The sequence below is a fragment of the Echeneis naucrates genome, chromosome 3 (assembly GCF_900963305.1).
Source record: "Echeneis naucrates chromosome 3, fEcheNa1.1, whole genome shotgun sequence".
NCBI lineage: Eukaryota > Metazoa > Chordata > Actinopteri > Carangiformes > Echeneidae > Echeneis > Echeneis naucrates.
Window position 1 is genome coordinate 11,741,838 of NC_042513.1, and position 18,601 is coordinate 11,760,438.

General features: G+C 40.3%; 2 protein-coding genes across 2 annotated transcripts; one reads left to right on the forward strand and one right to left on the reverse strand.

Moving 5' to 3' along the window:
- Window positions 1-12,870, forward strand: cfap70 (cilia and flagella associated protein 70). Its single transcript, XM_029498503.1, has 24 exons — window positions 1-105; window positions 1,774-1,960; window positions 2,647-2,742; window positions 2,918-2,979; window positions 3,516-3,707; window positions 3,866-4,048; window positions 4,276-4,370; window positions 4,862-4,952; window positions 5,160-5,297; window positions 5,508-5,669; window positions 6,178-6,269; window positions 6,517-6,577; window positions 6,699-6,878; window positions 7,034-7,165; window positions 7,246-7,374; window positions 7,528-7,661; window positions 8,055-8,170; window positions 8,649-8,731; window positions 10,170-10,322; window positions 10,957-11,118; window positions 11,512-11,601; window positions 11,882-11,983; window positions 12,277-12,324; window positions 12,726-12,870. Exons 1-24 carry the CDS (start codon window positions 1-3, stop codon window positions 12,834-12,836), a joined length of 2,904 nt encoding a protein of 967 aa, XP_029354363.1. The 3' UTR covers window positions 12,837-12,870.
- On the reverse strand, window positions 12,468-15,973 carry LOC115041249 (transmembrane protein 138-like). Its single transcript, XM_029498587.1, has 4 exons — window positions 15,645-15,973; window positions 15,277-15,448; window positions 14,940-15,015; window positions 12,468-13,412 (listed from the first exon to the last, which is right to left on the reverse strand). The coding sequence occupies exons 2-4, from the start codon at window positions 15,400-15,402 to the stop codon at window positions 13,300-13,302; spliced, it is 315 nt and encodes a 104-aa protein (XP_029354447.1). The 5' UTR covers window positions 15,403-15,448; window positions 15,645-15,973; the 3' UTR covers window positions 12,468-13,299.
- Between the last annotated feature and the right edge of the window lie 2,628 nt (window positions 15,974-18,601).

Here is an 18,601-nt window from a genome sequence, read left to right on the forward strand (position 1 = left end):
ATGGAGGCGCCTGTGAACGGGAGCGGGCGCGCCCCCTGCGTCCGGGAGGACACATCACACCTCAGCGCTTTACTCAGCGGTCTGTGCTGTCGGAGTTACAGCACCGTAGGACCTGCAACTAATCTTTGCAACTTTGCAACTAATCTGATACGACTTCTATTTGAGAGGAAAACATGTGCTTTACTCTCCACTACATTCATCTGAAAACTTTTTTTGCATGAAAATATACTAAATATTCATAGTACGTGATATTTTGTAATGATTTAGAATATTCAGCGATTAAGTTTAACTCCAACTATTATTGATCAAAGATTTGCTTTTGTGTGATATTTCAGACAAAATTCAAAACAACTAAAATAAGGATTTGTTGAGTTGACGTCGCTGTTGTTTTATTACTTTATTTTGTATTTATTTACCAAACGTCTTACGTACGTTGTCTTGTCCAAAGTGCTGATATTTCAGATTGCACATGAACACGGCGCCGTGTTTGGCACCGTTGCTATGGTAATTTCAAATAGCTAACAGCTAACATTTCACCTTTATCGTTTGTCGGCACAATGGAGACGCCAGAAAAAACAACAAGCACGACAGAAAGAGACTTCAATGTTATAATTGCTGTAATCCGAGGAAATAAACTGGTAGGTCCGGTCAACGTCAGCTAACGTGATAAACTAAATGAAGTAAATTAACCCCCCCTGAAATAATCCAGTGGCTAAAGCAGCAAACGATGTAAGATATGTTGTCACTGAGAGTTTAGAAATGTGCGTTGAACCTGTTGTGCTGCGTACTCTCTACTTCCTAACCAAGCCATGGTTAGAAGTAATAAATGTATATAAAGACTTAGTTAGCAGTACCACTTGTTTGATGAATACTTTTAACCGGCAGTGTCATGGTGGTTCAGTTTTTAGCCGATAATTCAGAGACAAGACAGCGTGGCACCGTCTTAAACTGTTGTTATGTAGGAGCCAGGTTGGGTTTTTAAATGAATTCCCTCCTCATGGTGGACTGATGTGAATAATGTTACTCAGGCACTGCACTTCCACTGACTGCTCATTTAATTTATCACTGCTTCTTCAGGTCTGCGTCATTTTGTGGTTGTTGTGGTTGTATTTGGTTTGGTACTATTTGTTTTAAGCATTTTAACAGTTTGAATTTAGTTTTGATGAATTTGACTGGCTGTTGGCTGAACAAGACATCAACCAATTTAATTAGGAATCATTAATATGTACTGAATCCTGCTTTTACTTTAATGCATAAGTGATAATCTGATGCTATGATGTGAGGGTAAATTGTCATCTAATATTCTGGGCATATCATCTCTGATCTTTTATTTGCATCTCTGCCAAATGAGAAAACTCAAAAAGAGCTGATGTGTATTTGCCTGGTTCAGATTGCTTGATGCATTTTTTAAAAACCTATATTTTCTAAATGAGCCTTGAGGAGTATTTGCATAAATTTTTGCTTCTCATTGCCGTTTTGCTTTTCCGAGGCATCAAGCCTGATGAAAGATCAATCATCATAAGGGTTTGGCAGAACACCAATGGGCTGAGGCTGATGGGATATGGGTTTTGACACTCTGTCAAGTACATACTATTTGAACTGAATTAGTTTAGCAAAAATTTTATGCAATTAACGGCTTACGTATCACACTGGATAAGTACTGCTAATTAACTTTCTCGTTTCAGGCCCAGGGCCGAATCAACAACACTGAAGACAAGTTTGTGGATCACACTATCCACCTAATGTCTCATATTTTGCTTCTGCTCTTTTTAGCAAGGGAAAAAAGCAGACAACTTCTTGAGTTTTCTAAAGGTAGAAGTGGATGGAATGGTGCTGGGAGAGTCAGACAAGAAGCAGTTCAACCCCGTGGAGCAGTGTGTTGATTTCAACTTTACTTGCAGCTTCCGCTGCCGCAATGACATCCAGGCTCTCAGTGACATGGCCAATAAACCAGTAATATGTGCGTTAAGTCCAAAAATATTTCTCTCTTGATAGGTCACACAACTTACTATTGAACTAAGCAGTTTCTTGTACAGAGTTTTCCAAACATTTCATCTCACCTGTCTCTTCTCTAAATCTAGATCAACCAGCGTCTCCTTATTAGCTTAATTTTATAGATGAGATATTAACAGGAAATAGCACGGATCCTAATAGAGTGGGAAAATACTGTCCTCAAAGAGTTTTGTCGTAATTTCACACTAGTTTAACCACACATACTGGAATTTCCAGAGAGTTTAGTGTAGCATTAACATTCATACCAAGTACATGTAACACAGAGCTAACCAATTGGCCAAGCAAGTATCAAGAAAATCACAATAAGTTACCATAATTTCAGTTAATGTTACACTAGCTTATTACTTCTTCAACTGTTTCTGCTGCATCTCCAATTTTGAAAAACAAACTGTTGAAAAGTAGAAATGATTACAGCAATATTGATTTTAGCAAAGAACTGAGGAGCCTATCAGCCATCTGCAGATACCCTGAAAAATTTAGGATATTTGGAAGTCTACTGCAACTTTCACTAAAATAATTATCCTTATTCATTTTAATAACAATGTCTTTATTATTCTGTCTGCTGAACAAAAACAGAAGAAAGCCTTCTAAGCACTATTTGTTTTTTGGTTTGAATGGTTTGGTTTTTGTCAGTGACAATCACAGAGATTCTGCCCGAGGAGAAGAAAATTGAGGCTAGAACATCAATGCTGGGCCAAGCTGTGGTCGACCTGTTGCCACTGCTGCAAGGTACAACTTCATGTTACAAATCATATGATTTTATATTGTAATGTGACAAAGTGGTTTATGTCCCCAAATGTCAGCTTGTTCCTGTGGAGGTGAGAACAGCACAATTTTACTCTAAAGAGCTTTTCATACAGGACAGGGGTCACTATGTTGGAATGATTTTCTCATCTGTCTTCAGGTCAGTGCAGCTTCTCCTCCACTGTCCCTGTGGCCAGCCCCCCACCCAAACAATCCTCTCAGGTTGGTTTATACCGCTACATTGATCTCACATTGACCAGTTATTGTCAGGAGCAGGGGCATGGCTCCAATAAATAACAGTGAGACCACATCACACTATTACATTTTTATTGTTTCAACAAAGTGCAATCATACTTTGCAATTTATAGGAAAAAGTTCCTTGTAGTCTACCACTTGCCACTTTCATCTATGACAAGAGATCATTGATGTGTTTAAATTGCTCACTAATCAGGATTCAGGACTGGATAGTTGTTGAATGGTCTTTTTATATAACCATTTTATGAAAGGATATAATCACATTTTGAAACACATCAATCAAAGTTAAATCTCATCACATTTTTTTTTATGTTGTGCTGCTGTCATAAGTAAGGCAGCAGTAGATCAGTCATGCCAGACACTGGAATTTGTGAAATATGCCACGTTGAAAACAACGTGGGATTAGGGTTACATCTTTTACCTCATAATGGCATTTTTAGACAACATAATGAAATAGTTTATTAAAAAATGTGTACACGTTTCATCTTTTTTTTTTCCTTCAGCGGGCAACCCTGGATGTGAGTGTCAGTGTGTTGGCTCCAGTTCTATCTGAGGCTGAACTCTCAGCCTCCAACTTGCTTAAGGTAACCATAGAGGCAGCATACTCCATCCCTGAGACATGGATGCTGGTGTCTGGCCAAGCCCCCACTCCCTCCACATGCACTGCTGCCCTTGAAGTCCCACTTACTGCAGAGGTGAGTGTTACACTAATCATTTCACTTTTAAGCCATTATTCTGAACACAAAATGTGACAGAAAAACTACAATGTTCCCCTTAGACTGACTTGAATTACAAATCTTTTAAGGATGAAGGCTTGGAAGACGATTGCTGTATTAGTCCTTCTGTCTCTCAGAAAGATAAGGTGCTGGTGTTCTGTGACGGGCAGCTGAAGGCTGGAGGGGAGAGGGAGGCAAACAGCAGGCTGAGGAAGAGGCCTCATCAGGCGCTGCTACTACCAGGAAACCACTTCATCCCAGAAGCCATCATCCAGACTGAGTCCATTGAACAGGAGCATGGGGAGCTGACTGGCTTTGAGGTAACTGCATATGTTGTCTATAACTGTCACTGTGTGAAAGCACAGAGTATTGTTCAACTTCAGTTGACAGACATGACCAGGCAGAGGCTTAGTTAATGACTTGTGAAAGGTAGGTTGACCTTCAGTGGCATTTCACTTACTGTAGAAGATTAGAACATTGGCAGAGCATGAGGGCTGGCTCGGTTTCACAGTCTGTTACAGGACTGAAAGTCTTATTGTTCCCACAGGACCGGGAGTTTCGTAAAGAGGCAGAGACCAGTAAGAATAGGGTGTGCTGGGACACAGAGATGCGTTGCTTCCTGGATGGAGGAGGAACTGCCAGGTCAGTTCCACTGACAATTCACCATCTGTTCATCGTCCTACCTTTACCTGTCTAACTTTGTTCCCTTGTTTGATGTATTTCTGTCAAAATAGAAAGAAATTCAGCCTTTTTAATGATTTTAGTTAGAATAAGAGAAAACTGGGCAAATAATGGCCTAGTAAATATTCATCGGTTTCATCTGTCACCAGTCCATCACAGGGCCAACACGCAGAGACAGACAGAGACAAACAAACATTCACACTCAGACCTACAGACAATTTAGAGTCACCAGTTAACCCAAACATGTCATCTTTGGACGGTGGGAGGAAACCAGAGTACCCAGAGTAAACCCACACAGGCACAGGGAGAACATGCACACAGAAATGCCCCAGGCTGAGGAACCAAACCCTTAACCTTCTCGTTGTGGGGCAACAGCACTAGTGGTTAACAGAAAATAGAGACAGAGAAAAAGACCTGAATATATCATGTAACAGTGTTGACTGTACTTGCAGGCTACGGCGGAGGATCACTGAAAGCAGACTGTGGCCAGTGGAGATAACAAAGTTGTCAGCTCCATTTGGAAAGGAAATAGAATCTAAGCAGGTGAAAGTACTTTGTTGGAAAAGGAAAGGTTTGGAAATATTTGCAGGTGTCTTATACATAATGCAATGATTCTCCAGTATTAACTCTCTAGCCTGAAGCAAATTAGAGGAATGAGAGACTGCATTTCAGTTTCAGACTGTCAGTGGTAGAAAGTGCTGATGTACACTGAAAGACCGTGTGTGTGTTGTGTGGTGTGTGTGTGTGCAGCCAGGAGAGGAGAACCCAGAGATCCCTTTTCATGGTGTGGCATTTGTGGATATGGCACAATTGCTGTATCCCGGAATCAGCCGCATCCGAGGAGCATACAGAATCCATCCTTTCTCTGAGACCGAGCTTCTGAACAAGGTCACACGAATTCACAAATGGAAATATACTCTATAGTATATACTCTATACTATAGGGTATATACTATCCTATAGAGTCTAAACAGCCCTGCCATCTCATTTGCGTTACATTAAAAAATCTTGAACCAAAATAGCCTACTGAATAAATCCATAGTCTGTGTAGTGTCAAATCTCTTCTAAAATGCAGTTGTCATTTATCTTCTGCTTAAAGTCCAAGCGAAGTGTCAGTGTGTTAAAGGAGTATGCCAAGGCTGCAGCTAACCAGATCAAAGCTCGTGCCAGCTCGGCTGCAAGCTCTTACAAGGGCAAGGGTGGGAAGAATGTTGATGGAGGTAACAAAGGAGCCAAGGACTCAAAGGAGCCAGCCAAAAAGGTAAGGCAGGTCCTGATGTTTAACAATTATAATTTCAAGGTGCTTAGAACACATTAACTGTGCTAAAAATTGTGAAAGTTAGATTATGTTTTTCAGGGTCACCTACAGTAAGTTTTACATTTAGATTGTTAAGGTTTGGACCTTAACGTAATATGTTCACATCATGTCAGCAACCTGCCAATTATAGTATGACAGCGGCAGCCGAAAGCAGTCCTGACGGCCTGACTGAAAATGAGCCACACATCAATACAGAGGGAAATGTGAGTTTCCACTGAACACAATTGCAACTCTCTGCAGTATTAGAGCAGATATTATTGATTGGGAGATTTGGTTGTTGCTTAATATACGGGCAATAAAAACCAGGAGCAATACCAATATAAGCTTGAACTTCTGACTTACATCTTCAATGTTTTAAAGGTTTCATGATACAAACAAGTTATGTGCTTTCTATTGTGCAATATTTTTGAAAGCTTTTATAATATTAACATCTCATTCCTGCTCATGGCAGATGTATGTGGAAGCCAGAACTTACATTATCATTGAGATAGTGTTGGCAAAACCACTGGTACCCAAAACATCTTCAGAGGAACTGGCGAGAAGGTACGTCTGACATGGTTATATTGGTTTCACTGTTTCTCGATTTTTGCCCTGAGTTATCTATTGCTCTGAGCTTTCATACTCTGTGCACATCTGAAACTAATCAGTCATTTTTAAATCACTTTGAAAGTGATCTATTCCAATGGTGGAGTCACAACCAATTTCTCTCCGGTCTATTGTATGTGGTCATTGCCCTTCACATTTCTGACTGACCGTAGTGTAAGAGCATGCTGTCTCTCTTCTCCTGAAGGGTGAAAGCATTGATTCCTCCAAGACCCTCACCTCCAGCGGGTCCTAGCAGAGCAGAACGAGTAAAACACAGTCACATTCATATAATCATGCAGACACACGGACACACACCAACAGATAAACACACATCAGAGGAGAGTTGTTTATTTGCTGAATTCAGTTTACTGGTGTTTTCTCTTGCAGGCAGTGCTAGACTTCCATACGCAAGTAGGCAATGTGGTGTCCCAAGTGTCAAGCCAGTATATGGAATTATTTGGAGCAAGACACAAACCATTGGAAGACTGCCAGGAGCAAACGAAAGTTCAGCTGATGGGAGCACTAAATGTTTCCGGAAGATACTTTGCCTTCAAGGAACAGATGAAGGTCAGAACAATTGCACACATCTTAGGTGGAATGTAGGAACCTGAAGGAAATCAAACTAATCTTTTGGAATATACATGTTTCTCTGGCAGTACCTTTGACATTATTTAACTACATAAACGTGTATGTGCACGTCTGTGTGCATTTTGTGTGTGTAGCACGCAGTGGTGAGGCTTGTACGTGACAAGATGCAGAGGACAGAACCAATTACTGACCCTCAATTCCTAAAGGCTTTTGTCAGCAAGCTCTATGTCTACCTGGTGGATGAAATGCATATAGCTCTAAACAAGGTAATACAGAGGACCACACACCCACACACACACACAAACACATACGCACGGAGCAAATTTTGTATTCTCTTCCTTACCAGATTTGTTCAAATGGCGTAGATGATGACTCCTCAGATGTGATCCTTTTGAGTTCTTCTCAGCTCAGATATTTTGCCAGAGAGGCTAAGCTTACAGGGGATTACCAGCAGGCTGCTCAGTACTATCAAGAGGTGCGATAACATGATTCACCCTATCTAATACATGTGCCTTTCAGTCAAAATTAATTAGGAAAGGACTCGTTTATCATGTACAGTCATATATAGTTACAAACATAATAATATAACTGAGTGACTGCTTGGGATTTTGTATTACCTTTCCTGCAGCTGGTGGTGAGGCACCCCAGGGAGCCTTCCCATAAATTTGAGTGGGGGGGCCTATATATGCTGACTGGAGACTACATGAAAGCTAGAGAGTGTTTCCATGATGCCGTGTCTTTCCAGCAGGCACACCAACCCAGGTTTGACTTGCTCAAAAATATCTACAAGCTCAAAGCTGCAATCCAAAGCATCCTCTCTGCCTTCTGTAAGAGGACACATTAAACATACTTCCAGTTGCCTGATTTTTTGCACTTAATAGATATAGCTAAGTAACAGCATTAATGCTAAAATGCATATTAACTTCTTGTCATAATGGTCTTCACCCGCACCATCGTATATTATCTATGGTGTGGGTGTGGCATTTTGTGTATTTGAGACAATGTGACACTATCACTTGGTATTCAAACCATAATGAAAAGAAAAGATAGGAAAGCCACTTTTCACTTGCTTAATTATTACATTTATATTGGCAACCAAATAAAAATGGGAGTTTTAAATCAAGACTTTTTGGCTGTGTTCTGTAATTTCTCCAGTTTAATGATGTGTGGGGTCTTGGCAACAACTTTTGAGCGTTATGAGGAGGCCAAAACCTTCCTGGAACAGGCTACCAACATTGACCCACCCAGTGTGGTGGCCTGGACACTGCTAGGTGAGGTGGAAGTCTGCGCTCTGACTCTTTACCCTGTGAAGCTGCAGCTAACAGAGAAAAAATATAGATCAGTACTTTGTCATTACTGTTTATTCCAAAGTATGAGGGTAGCTATTGCGAAGGTAGTGAAACAGAAGACACTTAGTTGATATGGTCAATGGTCAATTTTCATTGAATTCGACTTCAGGAGGCATTCCTGAGTTTTATTGCCTGAGGTTGGTGGAAAAAAATCTGTCTTTATAAACTTTCATTATTCAGGTAGTAAAATACTGATTCTGAGTCATTTTTAATGTTCAAAATAACTTTAAAGGTTACAGGTAATAAATACATGCCTTCTTCTAGCAATTATGACAAAAGCAAAATATAACTCCGACAGACTCCCATCTAAGCCTTGATAAACCTGAGTATTAAAGCAGAAAAGATGAAAGCAGACAATTTCTTTTTTTTAATAATCTAATCTTATTTGTCTGTTGTTCAGGTTTACTCCATGAGAGCAGGAATGAATCCATCCTGGCTGAGAGGGCTTTTTTGGAGGCCAAAAGGCAGCTGAAAGCAGACAGAGCAAAGAAACAAATGCAGAGGGTGGAGGAGAGGGAAGACAGACACACAAAAAAAGACAAGAAAGCCAAACCACTGGAGGAAGTGCGGACAGCCAGTCCTGCATTTCAGTCTTCTACTATTTATCTAGGTGAGTTGCAGCAGGAGGGAGGGAGCCCAGAGAAGAAGAGTACATTGGCTCTTCTTCCAAATGTAATGGGTGACTACCTAAAGAATGGCTTTGTAAGTGTTTGGCTTTGTTGTAATGGCTCCATAATGCTTAAACATTTTTAGCACTACAAGTAAGCAATGACATACACTGACATCCATTTACATATATAGCATTCACATGGAAAAAACATTGTCTGCATTATTGAAATTTACTATAAATTCACAAATAATGGAAAATTATATATTTTCAGCATTTTGGTTTGAGATACACAGAGATATTTAATCTGAAAGGACGTAAAAACTAAAACATTGATGTATGATATATGTATTACATTCATTCTTAAAGTATATTCTGTTGCCAAGAACATAACAAAATAGGGCTTGTCTGGTATACACTTATTGAGAGTCTCTGCCCTTCATTCTGGATATATATATATATATATATATATATTTTTTTTTTTTTTTATCAGAACAAAAGTTTGTTGACAGAAAATCAGGGAAGCACAAAGAGTCTTCAGAACACAGTGTCAGCTCCGGATCTGCACCGAATTTTCCATCCACTATTTACACAGAAGCTATCCAGTTCCTGCTGGAGAACTGTGCCCTGCAGGTAACAACACACTTAGCAGCCAGATGGTTTGCCACACCAAGTGGACTCACACTGGTCAAATATGAATAAAAACATCCTACAATCTCCATTCATCCTGTAAGTGGCAAAAGTGACATACATTTTGTAAATCCATCCATTCATCTTCTACCACTTTTCCAATTTGCGGGGCTGCTGGAGCCAATCCAAACTCACATCAGGCAAGAGGCGGGGTACATCCTGCACAGGTCGCCAGTCCATCACAACCACAACCACTCACACCTACAGTCACCAGTTGACCTTTGGACAGTGGGAGGAAACCCACTCAGGCACAGGGAGAACATGCAAACTCCACACAGTAAGGCTCCAGGCCAGAGTCCAAACCCATGACCTTCTTATTGTGGGGCGACAGCACTAACCACTACGCCGCCATGCTGCCCTATTATGTAAATCAATTTTCAAAATTTCAAACACATTAAGTATGAACAAACATAAATGTAGCAAAGACACATAATGCAAATTGGATTTCCTGCTCTTCCTGTGGTCAAAGCTGACCCGATTGCAGTACATTTTCTCAAGACACTGGAGTGAAGTCACACCAGTGATTTGTGATGTGTGACTAGCCTTCTCAGCTCTGGTTGAAGTTCAAACAAAAGTAGCGTATGAAAATTTAGCTACCAGCTTACAGTGTTTTTTTGTTGTTAGATGGCAGAGCTCGCTCTCTCCCAGGAGCTTTTGTGTTCAGAGGGCGGTCGCAGCGTGGCCTACCTGCTTCATCTGGCCCAGGTGCAGCTGCTCAAAGCTGACTACTGCAGTGCAGCTACAAGCCTCAAGGAGGCACTGTCTCTGAGCGATCAGGTACTCAAAACATTGTCGCCAATTCATTGAGAAAAATACTTTTATTCATATTTGCTGTATTGCTCATCAAGTCTGATCTCTTAAAGTCCAGAAGCTCACAGATGCACACATAGGTTTTACAAACTTATTTAAACTCTTTATTATTGATCTGCATTATAGTTGACAGATTACTTGATTTTGAATATTTTACATATTTTCTTAAATATGATTTTAACCAGTATGGACACCATCAGAAGTTGGTGGAAACTGCCTGACTCCATATTACACAATCCATATGAATCCAATTTTGTGGTTATGCAAATGAGGGTCAGTTTGAAGCTGGTAAAAAATTAAAATCCAGGAGCAGGCACATGAAGTATAACAACAACAATTTGGTCAGGATAATAAAGAAAGGAAAGGAAATAAAATAAGACAGATATGAGGTTTGCTGACAAAGAACAGCGGGGCCAAGCTACATTGGAACAGGTGTCAGGGGACAGGAGACACATATGGACATGAAATGGCATAAGAGGTGGGTATTTTAAAGTAACACAGGAAAAAAGAAAATAATGGATTTGCTGGGATGTTATGCAGTGGAAAAGTAAGGCACAATAAATTTGACCAAACCCCTGGACACTGTCCACTCTATGAGCAGGATGCGGACGTGTGGGCTCTCAATGGTCACTGTCACTATCTGCAAGGGGAATTCAGTGAGGCCCAATGGAGCTATGAGCGAAGCCTGGACTTATCGCAACAGCCATCAGACTCTCACCTTGTCCTCCTCCGCCTGGGATCCATCTACCTCCAGCAAAGGAAGGTCAAACACTGAGAAACTTTTCTGATTAGTCATTTTATGCATGTGCATCTGCCGATCAGGGAAAACAATTAGTGTATTTCTTGAAAGGCGACAGATTTCATCTGTCATTCTTAGAATTTAGTAACCAAAGTAAGTTTATCTAAGACAGCAAAGTAGCCAGAAAGGTATGACAGTACAACAGGGTTGTCCTGGAGTGTTTTGTTTTTGTTTGTCTGTTGTTTTTATTAATTTAATAAAAAAAAGGTTTATTGTATTTTAACATAACTATATGAATAAGGTTTAGAAACACTGTAGAAACCAGGGGAAAAGTTCATTTCAATTCATTTATTATCCTTAAAAACCTAATTTATGCAGTGTCACCAAATCTGTTCTTTTTATGTTCCTAACTTTCAGTTTGAGCAAGCCAAAGAGACGTACCTGCAGGCTTGTGAACAGTCACCTTCCTGCCTGACCTGGCTGGGCCTGGGCTCTGCCTATTACCGGGTAACATTGCCCTTGCAGAACAATGACGAATTAAACCTTGATTAAGCTGCAAAGTCGTTTAGCAATAATTTCCAGCCACAGCGATGACAACATCAGAAAAGCCTAGTTCTTAGACAGGTGTTACAATTCTTAGGTGCAATCCTAATTCCACTGAGGACAAAGTCCTGTTCAGCAAAACAGACAGGTTTTGGTAGCAGCCATATTTTTTCCTTTACATTCAACCTCAGTTGCGCCTGTGTTTTTTTTTTTTTTTTTTCTGTGTGTGTGTCTGCCTGTGTAGCTGGAGGAGCTTAACATAGCCGAGGAAGCGTTGACTGAGGCAAATCATTTGAACAACCAGAATGCAGAGGTGTGGGCTTACCTGTCTCTAATTTGTCTGAGGGTGAGTGATGACAACCTTTTGAAGACACTAGTTGTGCCTCAGTTCAACAATTTTATATTTCATGACGTATGACACAACGCTTTCCCCGCATGAAGAAAAATGTAACCAAGAAATGTAGCGTTTCTTTAATCAAACAGAGTTTGTTTGGACCCTCAAGTCCAGTTTATCCTTGGTCTAACCTCTGATAACCTCTGACCACACTGAGACACACTTAAATGCTGATTCTTTTCCATTTTGTACATCTAGATGTTTCTAGTTTTATTCTAATCATGTGTTGAACCTTTTAATTACAGACTGGCAGACTGGAGGAGGCTGAGCAGTTTCATAAATATGCAATAAGGGTGAGCTAGTCTGGTGTCTGATGATTTTATTACTCAATGATGGTGATTTCAAAGTGCTTGACGGCTGATTTTATTGTCAATACTTGGTAATGATTTAAAATTCATATAAAAATTGTCTTCTAGTGAATAAATAAATATACAAGAGTTTCATTTATTTTTGTAATAAACATCATGTTTGCTATCATCTTGAGTAAGCGTAACAACAACCATAGCCACCATTTGATAACCCTTCATATGAATAGTAAATAGTTTTGTGGTGATTTTTTTGTTTGTTTTGTGCTCAAACAAAACATTTGGAGCTGTGTATTTATCGTAAATTAATATTTATTGAAAATGTATTCAGTTTGTCGCAGCTCTCTGCTTTGTGGGGATTACAGGAAACCTTTTTCCTTGCTTTTCAGTTCAACTTTCAGGAGAAGCTGCTCCTCAAAGAGTTCCACGAGCTGAAGAATCAGCTCCGCTTCACTCATTTGGTTTCATGCTTCGCAACCAGCACAGAAGCAGGTCTTTAAATCAGGTTACCAACATTAGCTGTTCAATATTAACTGAACAAACACACCCAAAGCAACGCAAATAGTCAGATGTATATAAAAAAAATCCATATTACATTTCAAAAAATGTACAGCATTACCAAAACAAAAGAAAAAGGGCATGTGGTGACTGATATTAACTAAATACTCAAATACTGATCTTCACTACCAAAACAACAAGTCTTGAGTCGCCTTGCTGTTTTAATAAATCTTACCAGATTTTGGCACAGTCCTCCCTGCATCAGAATGAAATGTTGTGTGAAATATATTGTTTGGCTTTATGAAAATACCATGAACATTAACAAACATGGCAAATTTTACCGCTGAACACATTTTATCATGCAGACTTTGTGTTACTTTAAACACTTGCTCTCCATATCACCATTTATTTTTATGTACACTGCTTTTTGGTCTCTTCAGCTTCATGTTCTCTGCTGCACCAAGATCACTGTCGGACTTGAGCAAAGACTTCTCGCAGCCATGGTGAATCCTCATAGAGACGAGGGTCACCCAGATACTCCGAGGTCCTCTTGTAGAAGTAGTAGTAAAACACAGAAGCTGTGAACAGGAAAATATGTGAGGCGGTTTTGCGTAAATAATAGATTTCAAATGGCTCTGGCTGTGATTGTCATTTTCCTTTAGTAAAAAAATGGGTGACAAAAAGTTCTAACACATAGAGATGTGTTGTGATAGGTTGCCTGCAAAACCCAGAGTGTGGGGGGTGCTGGAGCCAATCTCAGCTCACACTGGGTCACCAGTCCATCACACAGAGACCAACAACCACTCACAGACAAGTTAGAGTCAGCAGTTAACCCAAACATGATGTCTTTGGACGGTGGGAGGAAACCCACACAGGCACAAGGAGAACATGCAGACTCCACACAGAAAGGCCCCATGCCGGGAACCGAACCAGTGACCTTCTTACGGTGCAGCAACCGCGCTAACCACTATGCTGCCGTGCTGATCACATCCAAAGCAACAAATTAAAAAACAAACGATGTACATTCTTTCTGTTGACACTTAAATTTGATTGTTTAATTAATGTTTTGAGCCTCATTACTGCTGAAATAAAGGCAAAGTCTGGTGTGTTTTGTTTTTGTTTTTCTTTTCTTGTAATAATTTACTCTTTTGAGTGACACTAAGGCAAAGTCATACTTAATTTTTATAATTACTAACATTAAACTATCTTCATTTTGACCCCTTTCTCTTCCCTTGTCTCCTGTCCAAAGTGCCAAAAATGAATTACTGCAGCTAATAAAATCACTTTCAATTATGCCATGAATGTAAACTTCCAAGAACTAGAATTACTTGTTCGGCAATTTCTCACAATGAATCACACCAGTTATTATTGAGTGGTAATGTGCTGCACCCTTTTTTATCACCAATGTCCATTACCAGAGAAATTATCATTTAACATTTAAATGATAAATGCATAACGACATGATAAATCTTGCCAGTGTGATTAATTGTATTCTTGCTCCTTTTTCATTAGCTGTGCCAAATAGAGTGCACAACGGGCAGCATTACTTGAGGAATAGCAATACTGATGCTAACATTTCATCAACAGAAAAATCCCAACCAGCATTAATGACTATCTGCATGAAAGTACAGCCTAGGCCAGAGTTTAGTCGGTTCATAATCAAAGAGATTTTGTGAGCTGATGATGCAGCACTGAATCACACACTGAGTAAGCATCTAAGTGGGTCTTAAGATAAGTTGCACACAAAACAAAGAGAGAAATAAATTATGGCGACAGCAGAGAACAAGACAATAAATCCCTCTATCCAATTATCAGCTTACACACATATGAAAATCAGATCCACATGGCCATGTGACAGACCTGCCTGAATCCTCTTGGTAGAGACAGCAGGCAACACAGAAAAAAACAACTAGAGAAAAACTACAGCGGTCAGGCGTGTTAGTTTGCCTCATCATACCACTCTATTTCATTTTGTGTAAAGCAAGTGAATGTTTCCAATCCAAGATATAATGTACATAACCTGCATGGGCATCACTGCCAGTATCCGTATAAAATCTAAAGCAAAACATTCAAAATGAATCAATTTTTTCATCATTTCATCTTACCAGTTCTTTGGAAGACAAACAGCACCTGAAGGCCATCTGTCCAAATAAATCTATTGGTACTCAGCCAACGCAGATTCTGGGGAGATTACAGAGAAAACGGGAGGGGTCACTTTACTTCTAATTAAAGATAAAAAAAGGTGAAAACCCTATGCTTGACAAAGTACACAAATTAAAGTCAGGCTGACGAAAAGTTTGTCCAAGGTCTTAGACCCTTAAGATAGTAATTTGACATTTGGAAGCTTGTAAATTTTCCAGGTCTTGTATTGCTTTATTTGTCACATTCAATCCTAGTTTGATTCCACAACGATACTCGGTCAGCAACTGTGCTTCTACGTACCATGAGCCAGGAATGGAGAATGATACTGAAGATCAGGTAGAGAGCAGAGAGCATTAGCAGAGCTCTAAATCTCTCTAGCAATATGGCGACCAGGCCAACCTGGAACACGAATGTGTTAAACAGCATCAGCAGAATGATGATCAGGTTAAACAGGATGGCAATGTCCTGGATGCTGTCAAAAAAAGACGAGGAAAGAAAAAAAAAGTGAGATTAGCGTGAACAAAGACAATAAAGCTATTTCATGTCATTCCAGCATCCCTGTGGACTCAGTACAAACAACTAGACCTGGTTATTTTTAGCTGAGAATTCTTTTCCCCACAGTCACAGACAATGTTTGGCTGTTTCAACAGTGAGTAGCTCCTGCTTACATAAAAAGAACCAGCTGAACAGTCGGCTCAGCCCTCAGCAGCTCGCTGAAGGAGTTGACAAACAGGTCGAAGGAGAGCAGGCTGAGCTGAATCAGCAGCACCAGAGAGTAGTTGCTTGTTTGGAGCGTCTCCGGCCCGAGGGCTGGGCGCCCGGGCGGACTGTGGTTCCACGATGGATCCAAGGCTGCAACACACACTTGCACACACGCTACATAGAAACATCAATCCCCATGCAGCAGTCTTGAGGGTTTGGTTGTCTTTGTGAGGCGCTCAAATGGCTCCACTCCGATTTCCAAAATGCAGGTGAAGTGAATGAGAAAACATTAGGGCTCCATTTTCTCTTGTCAAAACCGGTCCTGTACACTTGGGAAGAAGAGGAATCCTTTCACGTTGTGAAATGTAACCTGACTTTGGAGTGACCTGCCCAGAAAACACAGATGTCAACATGTTCCAACTGTTGATTTTCGCAGGTATGGTAGCTCAGTACAGTCTACACTGCAGTGAAAACTGGTCAGACTTTGTTATCCATAATAAGTCCAGCAGAGAATCTGTGGAAGGAAGCAGGAGACATATCAGCATCCTGCTATAGAACAGTGTTTGCTGTGGTGTATTTCTCGAGTGTTACTGCTTCACATGCACTTATCAGTCTTGAGCGAAACTTGTTGACACATTAAACAAGTTGCCACATGGGCTGAATCTAATTAAATGCTGAATGTTGACACTACTTAAAGAGGCATTGGTCTTATTTCCTAAGAGTAAACATGCAATCTTTTTCACAGTTGGCATCAAACATGGGGTGACCTGACAAAAGACTGTGAGGTAGACTGCAAACTGAAACACCACCTCCTAACTTTTAAGCCCTGGAGGGAGGGACTTTTGGTTGGAACTCGTTCAGCGGTGACTAAGGTATGAGTAACCTGCAGCTACCCTAAACCAGTCACAGTTGTCTGGTGTTGGATGACGATTGGCAATGACCGCATGCATAAAGAGAAAGGGAGAGGCTGAAAGATCAAGAATGGCCGAGGATGAATTCATCCGAACAAAAAATAATACATACCCTCCCTTTTATAGTTTTATCTGTCCTTTTAGATATTTTATATTTTACATGTAGCTGCCTCTTTGTCTCTCAGTCATTAGTTTTCATGAGTCCTTTTCTGTGCCTGAACCTGATTCCATTTCATCCACATCCCTGATTTTACTAACGGGGATCTTAAGCCTCTCAAAACCTGGATAAACACAAGCAAAGCGATTTATGGCAAGTGAGGAAAAGTCAATAAACCAAATAAATAATAAATAAATAAACCAAACCTTCAATTATGCCAAAAACTATTAACTTTGATTTTAAAATGTTTCTAGGATAGTCCAAATATCACATTTAAAGCTAGCAAAACAAGTCCCAGGGGAGATAAAGTAATAACAGGATGCTAAAGCAGGAAAACACAAGTTACCATTGAAAAGAAAGCTTAAGCCTCTCACCCAAAAGAGCTTCCTTTTGCAACAATATTTCACAATATTCCTGAAATGCGGAAAAATACAAAGTCATCCACAGGTGTTCCTTCTCAGCCACACATCAACACAGACAATTTCTTCACTTGTTTGTTGTAGAGAAAAGAGGAGAAAACAGATTCCTTTCACTAACATTGCCCCTACTGAGAGTACTCGTTAAGTAGCTACTGCAAATCTTTGCCTTGGCTCCTCTGGCATCTTGTGAGCCAGGGTCACTGTCCAACTGGCTCCTTCACACTGACACCAGGTGGATCCTCTTATGACCCTGTATTTATAGCTTGGCACCGCTGTGGCAGGTGTGAGGAAGATTAGAGTAACTTCTAAACACTGGGGCATCGACCAGGAGAAAATCTGTCCCACTGAGATTCCGGGTTAGCAGTTCTGCTGGCTCCTTTGCAAAACTCAGGCAACCAGTGTGTCTAAGCAAGAAGAAAATCATACCAGACAACAGTGTTGAAGGTCAGACATCTTTTGGAAGGTTTTTTAGTGCTACAGATACACGTAATAGATAAAGAGTCATACATTTCCACTTTCAACCCTGTAACATTTTATCCTAAGTATATCACATATTTAGTTTTCCTATTCCTAAGCGTAGTGGTGTAATTAAAAGAAAGAAAAAAAACAAAAACCTTTGTTGTTGTTGATGTGGCCTCAGTTTGTAGTTCTCAGTACTGTTCCACTTAATCTTCTTAGGAAGCTCCCTGGCAGCTTGTTGCTTTACACAGAAATCATTTACAGTATCTCCCTCCGACTATTTCAGAATCTGAAGCCCCACCATCGGACTGTTGCCAAAACAAAATGTGTGTGTACCTGTAAGTGAATGTTGATTCCAGGTGACTGTATTGTGTGCATCCCTCCTAATGATGTATGTGGCCTCAGACAGTGCAGTGTGTCGCAGACTGACAGCTTGACAGCTTGTGTCTGTCCTAGTTACAAGTTTGAATGCCACGTCACGTCTCTAATAGACAGGCACAAGATATTTTGTGGTGGCATACTCTCAGTTTAGGTTGTGTGTTGGTTTCCGTTTAAAACTCAAAGCTGCGGCTATGACTGAATAAAGATTTCTTAAAAAATAACGTTGATAGCTTCAAACTAGAAAGAATGGTTGGATGATGAGGCTTTCTCCCAGGACAGTTGTTGGTCTATTTGGATTTTAAGTACTACCAACATTTCTGCACATGCTACTGCTCTTCCATATCCTCTGTTGTATATTGGTGTCTCCTCCCTGACATACATGTGCCATACGCTTCTGACAAACCAGTGAATAAAAAGATAGATAATAATGATGGAAAATCCTAAGTGCTCTGCCACTGAGGATTCATTACAAAGCACAACAGGTTGAGGTCGTACGAATAAATGATGGCTGGTTCTGAGTGAGTGCTGTCAGAGCTCTTGCAGTCTCATTTCCACTCATTACGGTAATACTCCTCAGTGGGATATCTGGAGTCATG

Coding starts and splice junctions, on each gene's coding strand:
- cfap70 (XM_029498503.1), top strand. CDS start 1: ATGGAGGCGCCTGTGAACGGGAGCGGGCGCGCCCCCTGCGTCCGGGAG. Junction 1,961..2,646: donor GGCCAATAAACCAGTAATAT/GTGCGTTAAGTC, acceptor GGTTTTTGTCAG/TGACAATCACAGAGATTCTG. Junction 11,602..11,881: donor TGGGCTCTGCCTATTACCGG/GTAACATTGCCC, acceptor CTGCCTGTGTAG/CTGGAGGAGCTTAACATAGC.
- LOC115041249 (XM_029498587.1), bottom strand. CDS start 15,402: ATGCTGTTTAACACATTCGTGTTCCAGGTTGGCCTGGTCGCCATATTG. Junction 15,016..15,276: donor TTCTCCATTCCTGGCTCATG/GTACGTAGAAGC, acceptor TAATCTCCCCAG/AATCTGCGTTGGCTGAGTAC. Junction 13,413..14,939: donor GTTTGTCTTCCAAAGAACTG/GTAAGATGAAAT, acceptor TCCTGTTCACAG/CTTCTGTGTTTTACTACTAC.